This window comes from Rhinoderma darwinii, chromosome 6, assembly GCF_050947455.1.
Source record: "Rhinoderma darwinii isolate aRhiDar2 chromosome 6, aRhiDar2.hap1, whole genome shotgun sequence".
NCBI classification, from domain to species: domain Eukaryota; kingdom Metazoa; phylum Chordata; class Amphibia; order Anura; family Rhinodermatidae; genus Rhinoderma; species Rhinoderma darwinii.
In genome coordinates this window covers 88195359-88215358 of record NC_134692.1, presented here as the reverse complement: position 1 = coordinate 88215358, position 20000 = coordinate 88195359, and the positions used below count along the sequence as shown (strand labels likewise).

At 42.5% G+C, this 20000-nt stretch overlaps 1 protein-coding gene across 5 annotated transcripts in view; it reads left to right on the top strand.

Moving 5' to 3' along the window:
* DHRS7B (dehydrogenase/reductase 7B) overlaps positions 1–18571 on the top strand; it is a 165103-nt gene extending 146532 nt beyond the window's left edge. For 4 of the 5 annotated variants that reach the window (XM_075830017.1, XM_075830018.1, XM_075830016.1 and 1 more), the window contains 3 exons: positions 10082–10174; positions 17316–17468; positions 17883–18571. In XM_075830017.1, coding sequence (XP_075686132.1) covers positions 10082–10174; positions 17316–17468; positions 17883–18088 — 452 coding nt within the window. In that variant the 3' untranslated portion in view covers positions 18089–18571. The remainder of the gene's footprint in view (positions 1–10081; positions 10175–17315; positions 17469–17882) is intronic. The other variant, XM_075830019.1, reaches the window with a different exon arrangement.
* The last annotated feature ends 1429 nt before the right edge of the window (positions 18572–20000 follow it).

The following is a 20000-nucleotide window of genomic DNA, read 5'->3' as shown; positions in this document are numbered from 1 at the left end:
CTCCTACATAAGGAGATGGGCGCTATAATGTAGGTGACAGTAATGCTTTTTATTTTTAAAAAACGATCTATTTTCACAACGTTAGGAGCGATTTTGGTTTATGCTAATGAGTTTCTTAATGCCCAAATTGGCGTATTTTTACTTTCGACCAAGTGGGCGTTGTACAGAGGAGTGTATGACGCTGACCAATCTGACTCCTTTCCATGGCCCTCCTTTTAGATTAGTCATCAGAATAAGATTCCCTCACACTCCTTCTCTTCATGTCCGTCATACACAGATACTGGCTGGTGACCGGCTCATGCAGCTTTATGTTTCCACCGCATGTGTATAAAAATGGCCGGACCATTGTACAGAACAAACACTGTTACACTTTGTGTCTCCCTTATGTCCTCATAGATTGTAAGCTCTTGCGAGCAGGGTCCTCACTCCCCAGGTTTGAATTGTAAATGTACTTTGTCACTATGTAATGTCTGATATTGTTTTTCATGTCCCCTCTAAATTGTAAAGTTCTGTGTAATATGTTGGCGCTATATAAATAAAGATTATTATTATTATGCACTCCTCTCCATTTAGACAGCAGAATCGCGTTCTTACTAGAACATGATCTGCAGCCACATACACAGCGATTCTGCTTGATTAACGTTAATCCAGTGTCCTGATAATGAATACACATGACCATCCAGCCTGGACGTCATGTGTATTCAGAATCCTGACACTTCTGAATCTTTTCTGTGACATTTACAGCAAGGGAAACGAAATGTCGCGAGATTACGGAGGTAAACGAGATTTTGTTTCCCTTGCTGTAAATCTCACAGAAAAGATTCAGAAGTGTCAGGATTCTGAATACACATGACGTCCAGGCTGGATGGTCATGTGTATTCATTATCAGGACACTGGATTAACGTTAATCAAGCAGAATCGCTGTGTATGTGGCTGCAGATCATGTTCTAGTAAGAACGCGATTCTGCTGTCTAAATGAATGGAGAGGAGTGCATGATGCCAATTGGTCAGCGTCATACACTCCTCTCTACAACGCCCACTTGGTTGAAAGTAAAAATACGCCCACTTGGGCATTAAGAATCTCATTAGCATAAACCAAAATCGCTCCTAACGTTGTGAAAATAGATCGTTTTTTTAAATAAAAAGCATTACTGTCACCTACATTATAGCGCCCATCTCCTTATGTAGGAGACATGGAACTTATAATGTGGTGACAGAGCCTCTTTAATAAAAATAAAAATATTTTTTAAGCGTTGTTGTCCAGGCAATACCTTCTATTTTGAGTTACGTGAACGCAAAAATTTCAAAAACTATATTTCTTTATCTACTGGTGTAAAGCATGCCTCCACTGAGCTCTGGAGCGGTGGAAACGTGTTCTTTGGAGTGACATATCATCCTTCTCTATCTGGCACTCTGATGGACAAGTCTAAACGCCCTTTTACACCAGCCGATTAGTGGCCGGTTCAGTGAGCGCCAATCAATGAGACATTGTTCATTGGCCCTCGTTTGCTCCTGTCACACACAGCTATGGATGGGGACAAGCGGTCGTTACTCCGATCGCTCGACCATATACATTATCATGTTGGCAGCGCATCTCCCTGTTTGGACAGGGAGATGTGCTGCCGGCAACGATAATATTTCACTTTTTTAAAATGATACAACCAGCAGATGATCGAGCGTTTGCTCGTTCATCTGATTGTTCCCCTGTTTACACTGGGCAATTATTGGCAACGAGTATTCTGTGAACGATAGTCTGCCTGATAATCGTCCAGTGTAAAACCACCCTTAAGTTTGGCGATTGCCAGGAGAACGTTACCTGCCTGATTTCATTGTGCCAACTGTAAAGTTTGGTGGAGGAGGGATGTTTCTTTGTGGTTGTTTTTCCAGTACATCCCTCATGACAGCACCACAGGAGGTTGCCCTATTGAACTCTATAGGGACAGGAAGACAGAGAGGTTAAAAAGCCCCTCCCACCACCCACTTGCCAGTGTTATCCTGTCCCTACAGGGTCAGGAGCAGAGAGACGTCGCTCCTGTGTTGCTGCAGGAGAAAAAAACTCAGGCAGAGGGCAAGATCGGGGGGTCCGTGCGCTCCCCCTTCTCTTCCCCCTAAAGCCTAGGCTAACACCCCTCTAAGACACCTACCTGAGGAATCCTAGGCAGGGTTCCGGTAGGGTGGGGGGTTCGGGATTCCCAAGCAGGCTTCGGCCGGGCTGCGTGACCAGGCGGGGACCGGCAGCTCCATAGGTTTGGACGCACCGGCAGGGTATGCTCGCTGCGCCGCATAGCAAGCCTCAGTCGCCGGCTATGAGCGGCTGCACCTCAACGAATAGCCGCGACCGGAAATGACGTTGGGCTACTTCCGGTCTGTGGCCATCTTGGAAGGTGGGAAATTCAAATGCCTGCATTTAAAGGGACACGCACAGGTATGTAGTTAGAGCTGATACCTCTAACTTTGATTGATTGATTTTGTGGATGGCATATTGCATTGCCTGTTGCGGTATGGAACTTCCTCGTCCTGACGGAACTCCAGATATGTCCCAGGGTCACGTGAGTCTCACCCTTGGGGTAAGGGTTATGACTCCTTATGTATGTACACCATACTTTACCTACCTTCTGTTTTCTCTAAGATAAAGATTCCTCTCAGAGACAAACTGATAAAAAGAAAGTTCAAAAATGTGCGACTTGTGCAAAAAAATTGCCAGAGTCACATAGGAAACAATTGTGTCAGGATTGTATTGCAAAAATACTAAAAGAGGAACAACCAACGTTTATGTCTGAACTTAGAGCTATGATTCGTGAAGAAGTGAGTTCGTCAGTAGCCTCCCTCGCCCCGCCTTAAGAAACTCCCTCACACTCCCGGGCAAAAAGACCATGGATTGAAGTGGATCAAAAATATTGTCCTCCTTCTCAGGGGTCTGACTCTGAGCAGGAGTGTTATTACCTATCAGAGGGTGAGTTAGAGGGAGAGGAACTCTTGCCTTCAACTTCATCCACTCAAGAGCAAAAAAATGTCTTCTCTTCCGAGATGTCTGATACCTTTAATCCAGGCAATACGGGAAACCATGGATATTCCCGAAGAAGACCAACCACATACCATCCAGGATGAGATGTTTGGGGGTCTAACGGAAAAGAAAACCAAAGGTTTTTCCGGTAAACGAAAATCTCAAGAGAATGGCGACAACTGAATGTGAAGATTCAGAAAAAAGGCTCTTCATTTCAAGAGAGTTTAAAAACAGACTTCTCTTTGATCCAGAAGACACTAAACCTTGGGATGAGATCCCAAAAGTAGATGTCCCAGTAGCCAGGGTTGCTAAAAAAAAATGCAATCCCATTAGAAGATTCCTCCCAGTTGAAGGACGCCATGGACCGAAAGGCAGACGGGCTACTGAAAAGAGCTTGGGAATCTTCCTCTGCTATGATCTCTACTAATATCGCGGCCACATCAGTAGCAAGAGCAATGTTTATATGGTTAAACCAGCTGGAGACCCATTTGATGATGAAAACATAACGACAAGATCTATTAGAATCTCTGCCCTTACTAAAGATGGCAACCGGATTCTTGGTAGACGCTTCAGCGGAATCCATTAGATATGCTGCCAGGAATGGGGCTCTCTCAAGTGCTGCTAGAAGAGCATTATGGCTCAAAATGTGGTCAGGAGAAACGAAGTCCATGAACAAATTGTGTTCTATCCCGTTTACAGAGTCTCTGATGTTCAGTCCTCTCCTGGATAACATGCTGGAGAATGCAGCAGATAGGAAAAAGAGGTTTCCAGAAGAGAAACCAAAAAAACCCCCTCAGTTTGGGAGGTTTCGCCAACAGAGGGAACCTACCTTACAGAACTACAGCGGGACAGGGAAGTCCGGTCACTGGAGTTACCCCAAAGGAAGAAGGGGTCGAGGATATCTCAACACCAATAATTCATTTCAGCCCTCAAAGCAATGACGCCAAGAGTGTGGGGGGAAGACTCCTACAATTTTATCCCAAATGGACCGGAATAACCCAGAACCCCTGGGTTCTAAAAATTATAGAAGGGTACAAAATATAAATTTCCTCCATTCCTCCAGAGTAATTTCTAATAACCCAGTACCAAGCAAAAGACCTTCATCAGATCCTTATCCGGGACGTCCAGAAACGACTCAAATTGAGAGCAATTATTCCAGTTCCCCACAACGAAAAATTCAAAGGCCACTATTCAAAAATCTTCTTAGTCAAAAAAACAAACTGTTTCTACAGGACAATAATCAACTTGAAGGTCCTGAACAAGTGGGTGAAATATCGAAAATTCAAGATGGAGTCTATCAGATCGACTATTCCTCTACGATCGATTTAAAGGATGCATATTATCACGTTCCTATCCACCCCGCTTACCAGAGATTCCTCAGATTTGCGATTCAGAACGGTCCTTCCATTCTCCACTTCCAGTTTGTCGGCCTCCCTTTCGGCATTTCCTCCGCCCCCAGAATTTTTACAAAAAATATGGCACAGATCATGGCATTCGTAAGAAGTCGGGGCGTAGTAATTATCCCATATCTAGACGACTTCTTGTTGACAGCAGATACTCCGTCTATCTTAAACAGTCATCGGTCACAGGTTCTTTCCCTACTACAGGAATTGGGATGGATAATCAACTTCCAGAAGTCAAGTCTTCCCCCCCCCCCCCCCCCCCAAAGCAGAAGGTCTTCTTAGGAGTGCTACTAGACTCCTCCCTTCAACATTCCTTCCTCCCAAGAGAGAAACAAATACTCCTACTGACAGAAGTAAGGAACTTTTGGGGGAAAGACGCCTGTTCCATAAGGGAATGTATGCGGATGTTGGGAATGATGACGTCTTGCATCCAATCTATTCCATGGAGTCAATTTCACTCCAGACCCTTACAGAATCTGATCCTGTCCCAGTGGGATCTAAAACAGGACTCCCTGAATTCAAGAATTCAAATTTCCGAGACCGTGAAATTATCCCTCATGTGGTGGCTCTGCACAAACCACATAGACAAGGGAGTCCCTGGAGAATGGTCCCTAAACAGGGAAGTCTTTCTGTCCTTAACCCGAAGATGGGGTTATCCACAAATAGACCTGTTTGCCACAAGGAAAAACTCCCAAGTAGAGACATTCTTCTCCCTAAATCTCAGACAACCCATTGGGAGTAGATGCATTGTCCCAACCCTGGGACATGGATCTGGCCTATGCCTTTCCTCCGTTTCCTCTAATACCAATGGTATTAAGAAAAATCCAGGAAGATTTGGCAAAGCTCATCATTATTCTGCCCTATTGGCCAAAAAGACCCTATCATGCACACAGTCAAGGAGAATCTTCTCTCCCAGGGTCCCTTATTCTTTCAGGGAATAGGAACTCTGAAGTTGTCAGCCTGGATCCTGAAAGACAGATCTTGAGAAACCACGGTCTGTCAGATGAGGTAATTTCAACTATCTTATCAAGTCCTAAAGAAGTTACATCAAAAATTTGGAAGAAATTCTGTTCCTGGTATGGAGACCCAGGACCAGACCCCTTTTCTCCCAACATCGTGAAAATCCTAAATTTTTTACAATCTTGATTCAAAAAAGGGCTTAGCCCTAGTACCTTAAAAGCTCAAATTTCAGCCTTAGGTAACTTTTTAATACTCCTTTAGCTGAACATCGGTGGATCAGAAGATTCACTCAAGCAGTCTCTAAACTGAAACCTTCCCTAAAGAAATCCGTTCCTACCTGGGATTTGAATGTAGTGTTAACGGCTCTTTGTGATCCCCCCTTTGAGCCGCTCGACACTATTCGTATGCATTTTTTAACTCTAAAAGCTGCATTCTTAGTCGCTATTACTTCAGCAAGAAGGATTGGAGAAATACAATCTGTCGGTCATAGAACCCTACCTAAAAGTACAAGAAAACAAGATCATCCTAAAGCTGGATCCTTCCTTTATTCCGAAGGTATCTACTGCTTTCCATAGGGAACAAGAAATAATTCTACCTTTTTTATCCAGATCCTAAAAACCAACAAAAAGAAAAATTCCATTGCCTGGATGTCAGGCGAACAATTCTTCAGTATCTGGATAGAACCTCCTCCTGGAGACAAGATAAAAATCTATTTGTCCTGTATGGGGGAAAGAATAGAGGAAAGAAAGCCTCAAAAGGCTCTCTAGCGAGATGGGTAAAAACTACAATACAAGAAGCCTACAAGTCCCCAGGACTATGTGCCCCACAAGGCATCAGAGCCCATTCAACGAGGGCAGTTTCGGCATCCTGGGCAGAAAGAAGAGAAGCCTATATGGACCAAATCTGCAGAGCTGCCACTTGGTCAAGCCATCATACGTTTTGCAAACATAGGCTCGATGTTCTGTCGGATATGGATTTAAGTTTTGGACGGAAAGTCCTCCAATCCGTAGTCCCACCCTGAGCATTTATAATCTGGTATTGCTCCTGTGGTGCTGTCATGAGGGATGTACTGGAAAGTAGGAATTAGACCTACCGGTAATTGTATTTCCAGGAATCCATCATGACCACACCCTTACATTCCCTCCCTTATTGAAATTCTGATTTGTGCAAGTAACATGTCAGTTATTATCCCTAGAAATAAAATAGAGTTGCATCCATCCTGGTGTAGTAATTGAAAAACACTGGCAAGTGGGTGGTGGGAGGGGCCTTTTAACCTCTGTCAACCTGTCCCTATAGAGGTCAATAGAGCAACCTCCTGTGGTGCTGTCATGATGGATTCCTGGAAATACAATTACTTGTAGGTCTAATTCCTATTTTCAGGTTTGACCTAGATCCATTCGTTCCAGTGAAGGGAAATCCTAATTCTTCCGCAAACCAAGACATTTTGGACAATTGTATGCTTCCAACTTTGTGGAAGGCCCTTTCCAGAAGCTCCAGCATGACTGTGCCCCAGTGCACAAAGCAAGGTCCATAAAGTTGGGTGAGTTTGGTGTGTAAGAACTCGATTAGCCTGCTCAGGGCCCTGACCTTAACCCCATCAAACACCTTAGGAATTAACTAAAACGATGATTGCGAGCCAGGCCCTCACTGTCTGAGCTTACAGATGTATTTTGGATGAGTGGGCAAAAATTTTCAGAGACACAATCCAAAATCTTGTAGAAAGCCCTCCCAGAAGAATGGAATCTGTTCTAGCTGCAAAGGGGGACCAACTATATATTAATGCCTATGGATTTAGAATGGGATGTGATAAAAGCTCCTGCCCATATAGGGTATGTCTTTATTTGACCTTACAAAGTCTGATTACAGAGGAGAGGAGACAGACTATAGGAAGTGGGGGGGGGGGGGGGTCTCTTCCAAAGCACAATTTAGACTCTTCAAAGCTTGTATGTATACAACAAATTGTAAGTGGGGAGGAGGACGTCCAGCTCACCATTCCTTGTTTCTGGGGACAGACAGTGCCCGGATTCCCGCACGGCCACCGGCAAACAAGAGAAAAAAGTGGGCCAAAATCCAGCGCCGGGTGAAAGTAAAAAGGAACTCCTGTTCCAATTTTATTGGTATAACAATAAAAAGAACTAAATAGGATAGTTCTGCAATGTGGAGAGTACAGGGATGAGTGACGGGTAAAGGATCATGCCATGAATAAGGACACGAGACGTGTCAAAGGCGTAGGCACATTCCAACAAGGAAAACTTTGATCCTTTACCCGTCACTCATCCCTGTACTCTTCACATTGCAGAACTATCCTATTTAGTTCTTTTTATTGTTATACCAATAAAATTGGAACAGGAGTTCCTTTTTACTTTCACCCAGCGCTGGATTTTGGTCCACTTTTTTCTCCTCTTCAAAGCCTGCCCAAGGAAGTCTGTGTCTCTCTCTCTCTCTCTCTCTATGCTCTTTCTCCCACAGACACTGCTGCCCCTAGAATTATATAGAAGGGGGAGTGGGAGCAGAAGAAGAGAGCAAAGCGAGACACGGGTTGCTAATAAGTTATGTCACCCAAGTACTGGATTCACAGCTACACTGCTCCTTACTGCTGTATGATGTCATCCATTCTGCTTCTAATGGTGGGCTACAGAGAGATACAGTGAAGGAAATAAGTATTTGATTCCTTGCTGATTTTGTAAGTTTGCCCACTGTCAAAGACATGAACAGATTAGAATTTTTAGGCTAGGTTAATTTTACCAGTGAGAGATAGATTATATATAGAAAAAACAGAAAATCAGTCAAAATTATATATATTTATTTGCATTGTGCACAGAGAAATAAGTATTTGATCCCCTACCAACCATTAAGAGTTCAGCCTCCTCCAGACCAGTTACACACTCCAAATCAACTTGGTGCCTGCATTAAAGACAGCTGTCTTAAATGGTCACCTGTATAAAAGACTCCAGTCCACAGACTCAATTAATCAGTCTGTCTCTAACCTCTACAACATGGGCAAGACCAAAGAGCTTTCTAAGGATGTCAGGGACAAGATCATAGACCTGCACAAGGCTGGAATGGGCTACAAAACCATAAGTAAGACGCTGGGTGAGGAGACAACTGTTGATGCAATAGTAAGAAAATGGAAATGGAAGACCTACAAAATGACTCAATCAACATCGATCTGGGGCTCCATACAAAATCTCACCTCGTGGGGTATCCTTGATCCTGAGGAAGGTGAGAGCTCAGCCGAAAACTACACTGGGGGGGGACGACTTGTTAATGATCTCAAGGCAGCTGGGACCACAGTCACCAAGAAAACCATTGGTAACACATTACGCCGTAATGGATTAAAATCCTGCAGTGCCCGCAAGGTCCCCCTGCTCAAGAAGGCACATGTACAGGCCCGTCTGAAGTTTGCAAATGAACATCTGGATGATTCTGAGAGTGATTGGGAGAAGGTGCTGTGGTCAGATGAGACTAAAATGGAGCTCTTTGGCATTAACTCCACTCGCCGTGTTTGGAGGAAGAGAAATGCTGCCTATGACCCAAAGAACACCGTCCCCACTGTCAAGCATGGAGGTGGAAACATTATGTCTTGGGGGTGTTTCTCTGCTAAGGGCACAGGACTACTTCACCGCATCAATGGGAGAATGGATGGAGCCATGTACCATCAAATCCTGAGTGACAACCTCCTTCCCTCCACCACGACATTAAAAATGGCTCGTGGCTGGGTCTTCCAGCACGACAATGACCCGAAACATACAGCCAAGGCAACAAAGGAGTGGCTCAAAAAGAAGCACATTAAGGTCATGGAGTGGCCTAGCCAGTCTCCAGACCTTAATCCCATCGAAAACTTATGGAGGGAGCTGAAGATCCGAGTTGCCAAGCGACAGCCTCGAAATCTTAATGATTTACAGATGATCTGCAAATAGGAGTGGGCCAAAATTCCATCTAACGTGTGCAAACCTCATCATCAACTACAAAAAAGTGTTTGACTGCTGTGCTTGCCAACAAGGGTTTTGCCACCAAGTATTAAGTCTTGTTTGCCAAAGGGATCAAATACGTATTTCTCTGTGCACAATGCAAATAAATATATGTAATTTTGACAATGTGATTTTCTGTTTGTTTTTTTTATATATAATCTATCTCTCACTGGTAAAATTAACGTAGCCTAAAAATTCTAGACTGTTGTCTTTGACAGTGGGCAAACTTACAAAATCAGCAAGGGATCAAATACTTATTTCCTTCACTGTAGATAGTGGACCAGGATGTTCTCTGCTGTGTGTGTGTGCAGTTTATGAAAGACATGCTAGCAGTTAGGCTCCACCCACTACCTCAGAGAAAACTGAGAATTAGCTAAAAAGCCTACAGGGGATACAGCTGCCAAAAAATGTAATCTACAAGTCATGTAATGGTCAGACATAGTGTTATTCCTCATGTACACACACGTGTCTGCTTATTTTGGAATAACCTAAAAAGTTAGGTCACGCAGAACATAATTTCTTTATTAGTCAGTTAAAGCGTACCTAACAGAGAAATGTAATTGTTCATTATGGGATAACCTCTTTAAGGTACATTAACTAACATGTTATGACAAATACCATTTATGCACCTATTGTGATTTATATTCCTTGATTTATGTACTAAGATTGTTTTATAAAAATAACTGTTATAAGCTGTAAATTATTTTTGTCTTTTTTATGGATTTTATTATTGTACTTTTAAGCTCTTCTGCCATCAATGATCAAGAATAAAAGAGGACATATTGTTGCTATCAGTAGTGTTCAAGGAAAAATAAGCATCCCTTTTAGATCTGCATGTAAGTACAAAGAAACAAAGTTTGTATATTGTCGGTCTAACTACAACCGATGTTCCGCAAATTTTAAGAATGCATCAAAGTCATTAGAACGGAGTTTGGCCACCAGCAGTTTAAACCGCTGCTTTTTAATCTTTTGTCTTGTGGGGCCTCAACAGGCAGAGCATTGTAATGCCTGGGACCCACCATTGGTCAAAGTCCATGCCACAATTTTTTTAAATTACCTTAAAGAGGCTCTGTCACCAGATTCTCACATCCCTTTCACCTATTGCATGTGATCGGCGCTGCAATGTAGATAACAGTAACGTTTTGGTTTTTTTGAAAAACTTTCATTTTTGGCCAAGTTATGAGCTATTATATATATATAATATATATATATATATTGCATATATATATATATGCAAATGAGCTTTGAAATGGACAACTGGGCGTGTTTTTTTTCGTATGATCAACTGGGCGTGTATTGTGTTTTTAACTGGGCGTGTTTACTTGTTTCACTAACTGGGCGTTGTGAATAGAAGTGTATGATGCTGACGAATCAGTGACCAATCAGCATCATGCACTCCTCTCCATTAATTTACACAGCACATAGTGTTCTTACTAGGAGTGCATGATGCTGATTGGTCACTGATTCGTCCGCATCATACACTTCTATTCACAACGCCCAGTTAGTGAAACAAGAAGTGTATGATGCTGACGAATCAGTGACCAATCAGCATCATGCACTCCTCTCCATTAATTTACACAGCACATAGTGTTCTTACTAGGAGTGCATGATGCTGATTGGTCACTGATTCGTCCGCATCATACACTTCTATTCACAACGCCCAGTTAGTAAAACAAGTAAACACGCTAAGTTAAAAACACAATACACGCCCAGTTGGACATACAAAAAAAAACACGCCCAGTTGTCCATTTCAAAGTTAATTTGCATATATAGAAAATAGCTCATAACTTGGCCAAAAATGAACGTTTCTTTAAAAAAAAAAAAAAACGTTACTGTTATCTACATGGCAGCGCCGATCACATGAAATAGGAGATAGAGATTTGAGAATCTGGTGACAGAGCCTCTTTAATGTATCTTAAAAATGGTCTCCTGAATCCTCTAGAACGTCAAAATAAGCACAAAAGGAGTTAGTTATGTTGCCAAACTTGGTGCAGCCAGAGCAAGGCCTTTGCAGCATATATTCACTTCTGTCAAAACGGTCTTCCCAGCCATTCTTCACCCAAAACTTGTGGGCACCTCACCAGTGACGCCCACCTCACAGTTTGAGAAGCACTGGTTTAAACAGTCTAGCATCAATAAATTTCATTTTCCACATACTGATGTAAGTTGGTTAACCCTTTCAAGACCGGGCTCATTTTGGCCTTCAGGACCAGCCCCATTTTTTCAAATCTGACGTGTCACTTTATGTGGTAATCACTCTGGAATGCTTTTGCCTATCCAAGCGATTCTGAGATTGTTTTCTCGTGACATATTGTACTTTATATTAGTGGAAAAGTTTAGTCAAATTCATTGCTTATTTGTGAAAAACACCAAAATTTAGAGAAAATTTGCAAAAATTATGATTTTTCTATTTTTAAATGTATCTGCTTGTAAAACAGATAGTAATACCACACAAAATAGTTACTATTTCACATATTCCATATGTCTACTTTATATTTGCATCGTTTTTTGAACATTATTTTATTTTTCTAGGACGTTACAAGGCTTAGTACTTTACCAGCAATTTCTCACATTTTCAAAAAAAATTAAAAAGGCGATTTTTACAGGGACCAGTTCAGTTCTAAAGCAGCTTTGAGGGCCTTATGTACTAGATAGACTCCATAAATCACCCCATATTAAATACTGCACCCCTCAAAGTATTCAAAACAGCATTCAGAAAGTTTCTTAACCCTTTAGGCGTTTCACAGGAATTAAAGCAATGTAGAGGGAAAATTGTCAATTTTTTTTATTTTTTTTGCTGCAATTCATTTGTAATACATTTTTATCTGTAACACAGAAAGTTTTACCAGAGAAACGCAACACTATTGCCCAGGTTCTGCAGTTTTTAGAAATATCCCACATGTGGCCCTAGTGTGATAATGGACTGAAATACCGGCCTCAGAAGCAAAAGAGCACCTAGTGGATTTTGTGGAAATCCCCCAAAAGTGACACGGTTTTGGAAACTGCACCCCTCAAGGAATTTATCTAGGGGTATAGTTAGCATCTTGACCCCACAGGTCTTTCGTTATATTTATTGGAGTTTGCCTGTGAAAGTGAAAAATCTACTTTTTTTTCTGAAAAAATATAAAAAAAAATATTTGCAAGGAATAAAGAAAAAAAGCACCCCAAAACTTGTAAAGCTACTTTTCCCGATTACAGCAATACCCCATATGTGGTACTAAACTGCTGTTTGGACCCATGTCAGAGCTCAGAAGGGATGGAGCGCCATTTGGATTTTGAAGCGCAGATTGTGCTGGATTGGTTTTCCGTGCCATGTCGCGTTTGCAACACCCTGGAGGGAGCAAAACGGTGGAAACCCCCCAAAAGTGACCCCATTTTGTAGACTACACCCCTCAAGGAATTTTTCTAGGGGTATAGTTAGCATTTTGACCCCACAGTTTTTCTGCTGAATTTAGTGGAATTAGGCCGTGAAAATGAAAATCACATAGAACATAGAAATGTTTAATTTATTACAATAAATAAAGGAGAAAAATCACCCCAAAATTTGTACAGCAATTTGTCCTGATTACAGCAATATGCTGTTTGGACCCACGGCAAAACTCAGAAGGGAAGGAACAATATTTGGCTTTTGGAGCTCAAATTTAGCTGGAATGGTTTTCGGGTGTCATGTCGCATTTGCCAAGCCCCTGAGGTACCAAAACAGTGGAAACCTCCCAAAAGTCCCTTTAGGGGACTGGAACGAGCGATCATTAGGTCGCTGGTACAATACACTGCAGTACTAATGTATTGCAGTATAATATAATTTTTACAGGCTCCTGTAACAGCGTGATCGCTGTTCCTGTCCATTAGTCCCAAGTGTCAGCTGTAATCCACAGCGGACACCTGCAGAATATGGAGCGGGTGCAGTGCATGAGCCCGCTCCATATATACCCCCGCACCACGACATGCTATTAAGTCGTGGTGCGCGAAGGCGTTAATGCGCAGCGGATGGTGCAAAGTGAAAATTACAATTTTACACTGATATACCATTTTAATGCACAATATGTTGTGCCCAGTTTGTGCCACTGAAGACAAATACCTCATACAATGTTGAGCGGGTTCTCCCGGATATAAAATATCATATATGTGGATGTAAACTGGTGTTTGGGCACGCAGTGGGGCTCAGAAGGGAGGGAGCGCCATTTGGCTTTTGGAGCGCAGAGTTTGCTTGGTAACTGTTCTGTTTGGGTTTTTGCTGGTATTTCAGTTTTATGATGTGGGGGTATGTGTAAATTGGGCAGAGTAAATCAGGACATAATAAGGCCTCATGCACACGACCGTAAAAACTCCCGTTATTACGGGTCGTAATTACGACCCGTAATAACGGGCTCATAGACTTCTATTGGCGACGGGTGCCTTCCCGTTTTCTCACGGGAAGGTGCCCGTGCCGTTGAAAAAGATAGAACACGTCCTATTTCAGGCCGTAATAACGGCACGGACAGTCCATAGAAGTCTATGGAGCTCTCGTAATGACGGGTGGCTACATGTGTGCACCCGTCATTACGGCAGCGTTGCTAAGCGACGTCCGTAAATAGTCACTGTCCAGGGAGCTGAAAGAGTTAAAGAGGCTCTGTCACCAGATTTTGCAACCCCTATCTGCTATTGCAGCAGATAGGCGCTGCAATGTAGATTACAGTAACGTTTTTATTTTTTAAAAACGAGCATTTTTGGCCAAGATATGACCATTTTTGTAGTTATGCAAATGAGGCTTGCAAAAGTCCAAGTGGGTGTGTTTAAAAGTAAAAGTCCAAGTGGGCGTGTATTATGTGCGTACATCGGGGCGTTTTTAATACTTTTACTAGCTGGGCGCTCTGAAGAGAAGTAACATCCTCTTCTCTTCAGAACGCCCAGCTTCTGACAGTGCAGATCTGTGACGTCACTCACAGGTCCTGCATCGTGACGGCCACATCGGCACCAGAGGCTACAGTTGATTCTGCAGCAGCATCAGCGTTTGCAGGTAAGATCGACTTACCTGCAAACGCTGATGCTGCTGCAGAATCAACTGTAGCCTCTGGTGCCGATGTGGCCGTCACGATGCAGGACCTGTGAGTGACGTCACAGATCTGCACTGTCAGAAGCTGGGCGTTCTGAAGAGAAGAGGATGTTACTTCTCTTCAGAGCGCCCAGCTAGTAAAAGTATTAAAAACGCCCCGATGTACGCACATAATACACGCCCACTTGGACTTTTACTTTTAAACACACCCACTTGGACTTTTGCAAGCCTCATTTGCATAACTACAAAAATGGTCATATCTTGGCCAAAAATGCTCATTTTTTAAAAATAAAAACAGTACTGTAATCTACATTGCAGCGCCTATCTGCTGCAATAGCAGATAGGGGTTGCAAAATCTGGTGACAGAGCCTCTTTAACTGATCGGCAGTAACTCTTTCAGCACCCTGGACAGTGACTACCGATCAGAATAAACCTGTAAAAAATAAAAATAAGACGTTCATACTTACCGAGAACTTCCTGCTTCCTCCAGTCCGGTCTCCCGCCCATTGCCTTGGTGACACGTCCCTCTCGACATCCGGCCCGACGTCCTGGATGACGTTTCAGGCCATGTGACCGCTGCAGCCAATCACAGGTCAATCACAGGCTGCAGCGGTCACATGGACTGCCGCGTCATCCAGGGATGTCGGGCTGGATGTGAAGAGAGGGACGCGTCACCAAGACAACGGCCGGTAAGTATGAATTTCTTTAACTTTTATTACAGAAAGGGCTGCACTGATAGAGAGAAGGGGCTGCCGATTAGTGCACTGCTATTTTGCCGCCAAAAACGTGCCCGTAAATACGGGTGGAATACGGGTGACACCGGACCCATATTTACGGGCACGGGTTCGTAAATACTGGTGCAAAACGGGTCGAATACGTGTGACACCGGACCCGTATTTACGCCAGTATTTACGGGTGGGAAAAAATACGATCGTGTGCATGAGGCCTAAGAGAGTATAATAATTCGGTAAATAAATAATAATCCGCAGATATGTGACCAATGTCGCACTGATAAATGGCGCCTGATCTTATCCGCTTTTGGATACTGCCCAATTTCTGTCGCTATATTCTGAGAGCCAGAACGTGTATTTTTTCTTCACCGGAGCCGTGCGAAGGCTTATTTGTTGTGGGACAATCTGTAGTTTTCATTGGTACCATTTTAGGGTACATGTGATTTTTTTATTTTTTTTTATCACTTTTTATTAGATTTTTTTTTGGCAAGCAAAGTGACAAAAAAAATAATTCTGACAATGTTTTGTGTCTTTTTTTTTTTTTACACTTTTCACCGTGCGCTATAAATGACATTTTACTTTATTCTGCGGGTCGATACGATTATGGCGATACCAGATGTATATAGTTTTTTTAATGTTTTGTGGCATTTGTGCAATAAAATCACTTTTCGATAAAATTATTTATTTTTTGTGTCACCATATTCTGAGAGCCATAACTTTTTGATTTTTCAGTCCAAAAAGCTGTGTAAGGTCTTGTTTTTTGCGAGACGGGTTGTAGTTTTTATTGGTGCTATTTTAGGGTACATGCGACTTTGTGATCACTTTTTATTCTATATTTTTGGAGGGTTGATGACCAAAAAAATAGTGATTCTGACATTGTTTTTTAATTATTTTTTTTTGCGCTGTTCACCGTGCGGGAAAAATAATATTATAGTTTTATAGTTTGGGTCGTTGTGAATGCAGTCATACTAAATATGTGTACTTTTTTTAACCTTTTAATTTTTTTCCTATAATAAAAGACTTATAGGAAAAAAAGCATTTTTTGTTTTGTAACTTTTTTATAACTTTGTTTTTACACTTTTATAAAACATTTTTATTACTTTTTACTTGTTTTACTTGAAGACTGGCAGCACTGATCGCTGCTATAATACATTACACTAACTAGGTAGTGTAATGTATTATAAACGGTCAGTGTGACGCTGAGTGTCACACTAACAGGAAGCTTATGAGGATCGGCCTCCGGCTGGTTCTAATAGGCTGCTGTGCATGGCAGACCCGGGGGCTGTTGTATGGCCCCCGGTTTTGCCTTATAACTGATTGCAGCACCTGCAATCGGTCCCCGGGAAAGTTTGTTGTAGCAACAAACCTTCCAGTTTGTTGTAGTAACAAACTTTCCAGTTCGTTGCTACAACAAACTTTCCCTGCGATCACATGACTGGGACCTGAACCAATTAGGTCCCGGTCATGTCTCCGGGACCAGAGGCAGGGATTAACAGCGCGATCCGGGTGTCAGCACTACTCTGAGACACCCGGATTGCGCTTTTAACACCCACAGTGAATTCACGTCGGCGCTGCACAGAGCCCAGCAAGTGCCGACGTAAATTTACTGTGGGCGGTCGGGAAGCGGTTAAAGGAGTTGTTCAGGCACGGACAACTGATGAGCTATCCTGTAGATAGATCATCAGTATATGATAAGTGGGGGTCTGAAACCCCGCACCAATTAGCTGCTCCAGCTGCTTCCGGGCGTCTGGTTTTATGCAGGGTATACAGTATTCGGAGCTGGAAGCAAATTGCTCTGATCACAGAATAGCGGCAGAGCTGCAGTACTGTGGTTCGCTTGCTATTCTGTGACCGAAGCCATCTGCTTCCGGCATGGACATCCAGTGCCCGGAGGCAGCCAGAGCAACTGATCGATGTGGGGTCTGGGTGCCGGACCCCCACCGATCATATACGGGATGACCTATCCTGTGCATAGGTCATCAGTTGTCCTTGCCTGGACAACCCCTTCAAGCTGAGTAGGATGAGAGAGCTAAGTAATATATGGAAGAGGGAGTCCACCTTCTGTAGAATTGGTGTTCTTTTATGTGGTGGAGGGGTCATTGCACTCCCATCAGGAATCAGGGCCGAGTATACCTGCTACTAATGTGTACCCCCAGTAATGCCTCTGAATAAAATATATTCTCATGACTTTTTTTTTTTTCTTTCCCTCTACAGATTCTGCATCTAAACATGCTACACAAGCTTTTTTTGATTGCCTGAGAGCTGAAATGGTAACACATGAGATTGCTGTCACTGTTATAAGTCCTGGGTATATTCAGACCAAGTTGTCACTCAATGCTGTCACTGATGACGGGTCCAAATATGGCGGTAGGCTTTTCTTTGTGAACGAGATTTATTTATTTTAATGGTCTTCATAAGCGTCCTTTACTTTGACTTGGCCTCGAATGGTTTTAGTGGATTCAAGTATGAAGCAAATTGTTAAAGGCTATGGAAACCTTTTGCAGACTTTTTTTTATTAAATGTATGTAATCTGTGATTATAAACATTTTTCTAATTTACAGGTCTTACAAATTCTGTATTGTTTTTGAAATGTAACTTCTCTGTATCCTCTAAACATAGAAGCTGCATCATGCCCTATCAGCTGAATTTATCAATTCAGCTGAACCGACAGCTTGGCTGAGACTGGCTCCTGTGTCCCTCTAACAAACAGGATAACCCTAATAACGATCATATCTAAATCTTAACCCATGTCAAATGATTTATTTCTATTTTTTTTAATAGTAATGGACAAGACAACTGCTGAAGGCCGGACACCAGAAGAGGTGGCACAAATTGTCTTGAGAGCTGTTGGAGAAAGGAGTAAAGATGTCCTTGTAGCTGGACTGGTGCCAACCTTCGCTGTATACCTGAGGGCTCTTGCTCCAAAAATATTCTTTTCGGTCATGGCAGCAAGAGCTAAAAAGGAAAGAAAGCTTAAGGATGCATAGTTTTGGCAGTTTATTCTGTGTCTTCCAGGAGATCAAATTTCCTATGAGAAGGGATGATAAATTGAGTCTGGCTCCAGTCAAGATTTAATTAACGTTCTTACCTTGAGAAAATTGTGGCACCCTCTATTTGAATTTTATACACCCTGTTCTAGAACTGTCAGAAAATATTAAGGAAAGTTAGGCTTCGTTCACATCAGCGTCAGGGCTCCGTTCATGGGCTCTGCCAGAGTTTTCAGTCAGGGGAACCCATAAATGGAACCCTGACTGAAACAAACGGAAACCATAGTTTTCCGTTTGCAACCTCATTCATTTCAATGGTGTGAGATTCGGTGCAAAGGGTTTACGTTTGTCCCTGTTGTGCAAGGGGTTCTGTCGTTTTTCTGGAATAAATAACGCAGTCAACACTATGGATCCTTCACCATTTAAATCAATGGGGATGTTAACAGAAACCTATGGTTTCCATTTGTTTCAGTAAGGGTATGTGCACACACACTAATTACGTCCGTAATTGACGGACGTATTTCGGCCGCAAGTCCCGGACCGAACACAGTGCAGGGAGCCGGGCTCCTAGCATCATAGTTATGTACGATGCTAGGAGTCCCTGCCTCGCTGCAGGACAACTGTCCCGTACTGTAATCATGTTTTCAGTACGTGACAGTGGTCCTGCAGCGAGGCAGGGACTCCTAGCATCGTACATAAGTATGATGCTAGGACCCCGGCTCCCTGCACTGTGTTCGGTCCGGGACTTGCGGCCGAAATACGTCCGTCAATTACGGACGTAATTGGTGTGTGTGCACATACCCTTAAGGGTTCCGTTCATTGGTTCCCCTGATGGAAAGCTCAGATGGAACCCATTAACGGAGCCCTGACGCAGATGTGAACAAAGCCTAATTCTTTGTAATACTTATACACAGACTACTATAGGTCTTGCTGTTTTTTTAATACACAATAAAGTGCATTATACTGTAGCTCAAGGTGAAAAAGACTATGTGCAGTTTGTTATCCAAAAACAAGCTAAAGATCTGACTTAAAGGGGTTTTCTGTGTTCTACAAAGCGGCAGGGGTAGGAGGGATGCATTAAAAAAAAAAGTCATTACTTCACAGACCCCCGCCGTTCCAGCGCTGCCGCTCTGGTCCTCCCCAACGCTGTTTATTGACATGATCACAGCAGCCAATCCCTGTTCTCAGTGGGTATACGCCACAGGATCGCTGAGGCTGCAGCGATCACTTGGGTATACGGGAATGTCATCGCTGCAGCCGTGTCAATAAACAGAGGTAGGTAGGACTGGAACATTTGATTGAGAAGTGGCTCTTTTCTAAATGCATTGCTCCTACCCTGCCACTTTTTGAAATAATTTGGAAAACTCCTTTAATACAGCGATATATAAAATATAGATTAACTGCTGTCTACATAAAACTCTACAACTAGCTTAAAGGGCTATTCCCATATCAAGGATTATATCTAACCCCTTCCAGCTGCAGATACTTTTGACCTTCCTGACAGAGCCTTATTTTTCAAATCTGACATGTCAGTTTATTTGGTGATGGATAGGTAAAAGCATTCCCAAGCGAAGAGATTCAGTGGTTGATTTCTAGTGACACGTACATTAAGTTAGTGGTAAAATTTGGTCGATACATTCAGTATTAAATTGTAAAAAACTAAATTGAGAAAAATTTGCATTTTACTCAATTTAAAATTTATCTGCTTGTAAAATAGATAGTAATACCACACAAAATTGTTGCTAATTAACATCCCCCATATGTCTACTTTAGATTGGCATTGTTTTTTGAATATCCTTTTATTTTTCTAGGACGTTACAAGGCTTAGAACTTTAGCAGAAATGTCTCACATATTCAAGAAAATTTCAAAAGGCTATTTTTACAGGGACCAATTCAGTTGTGAAGTGGCTTT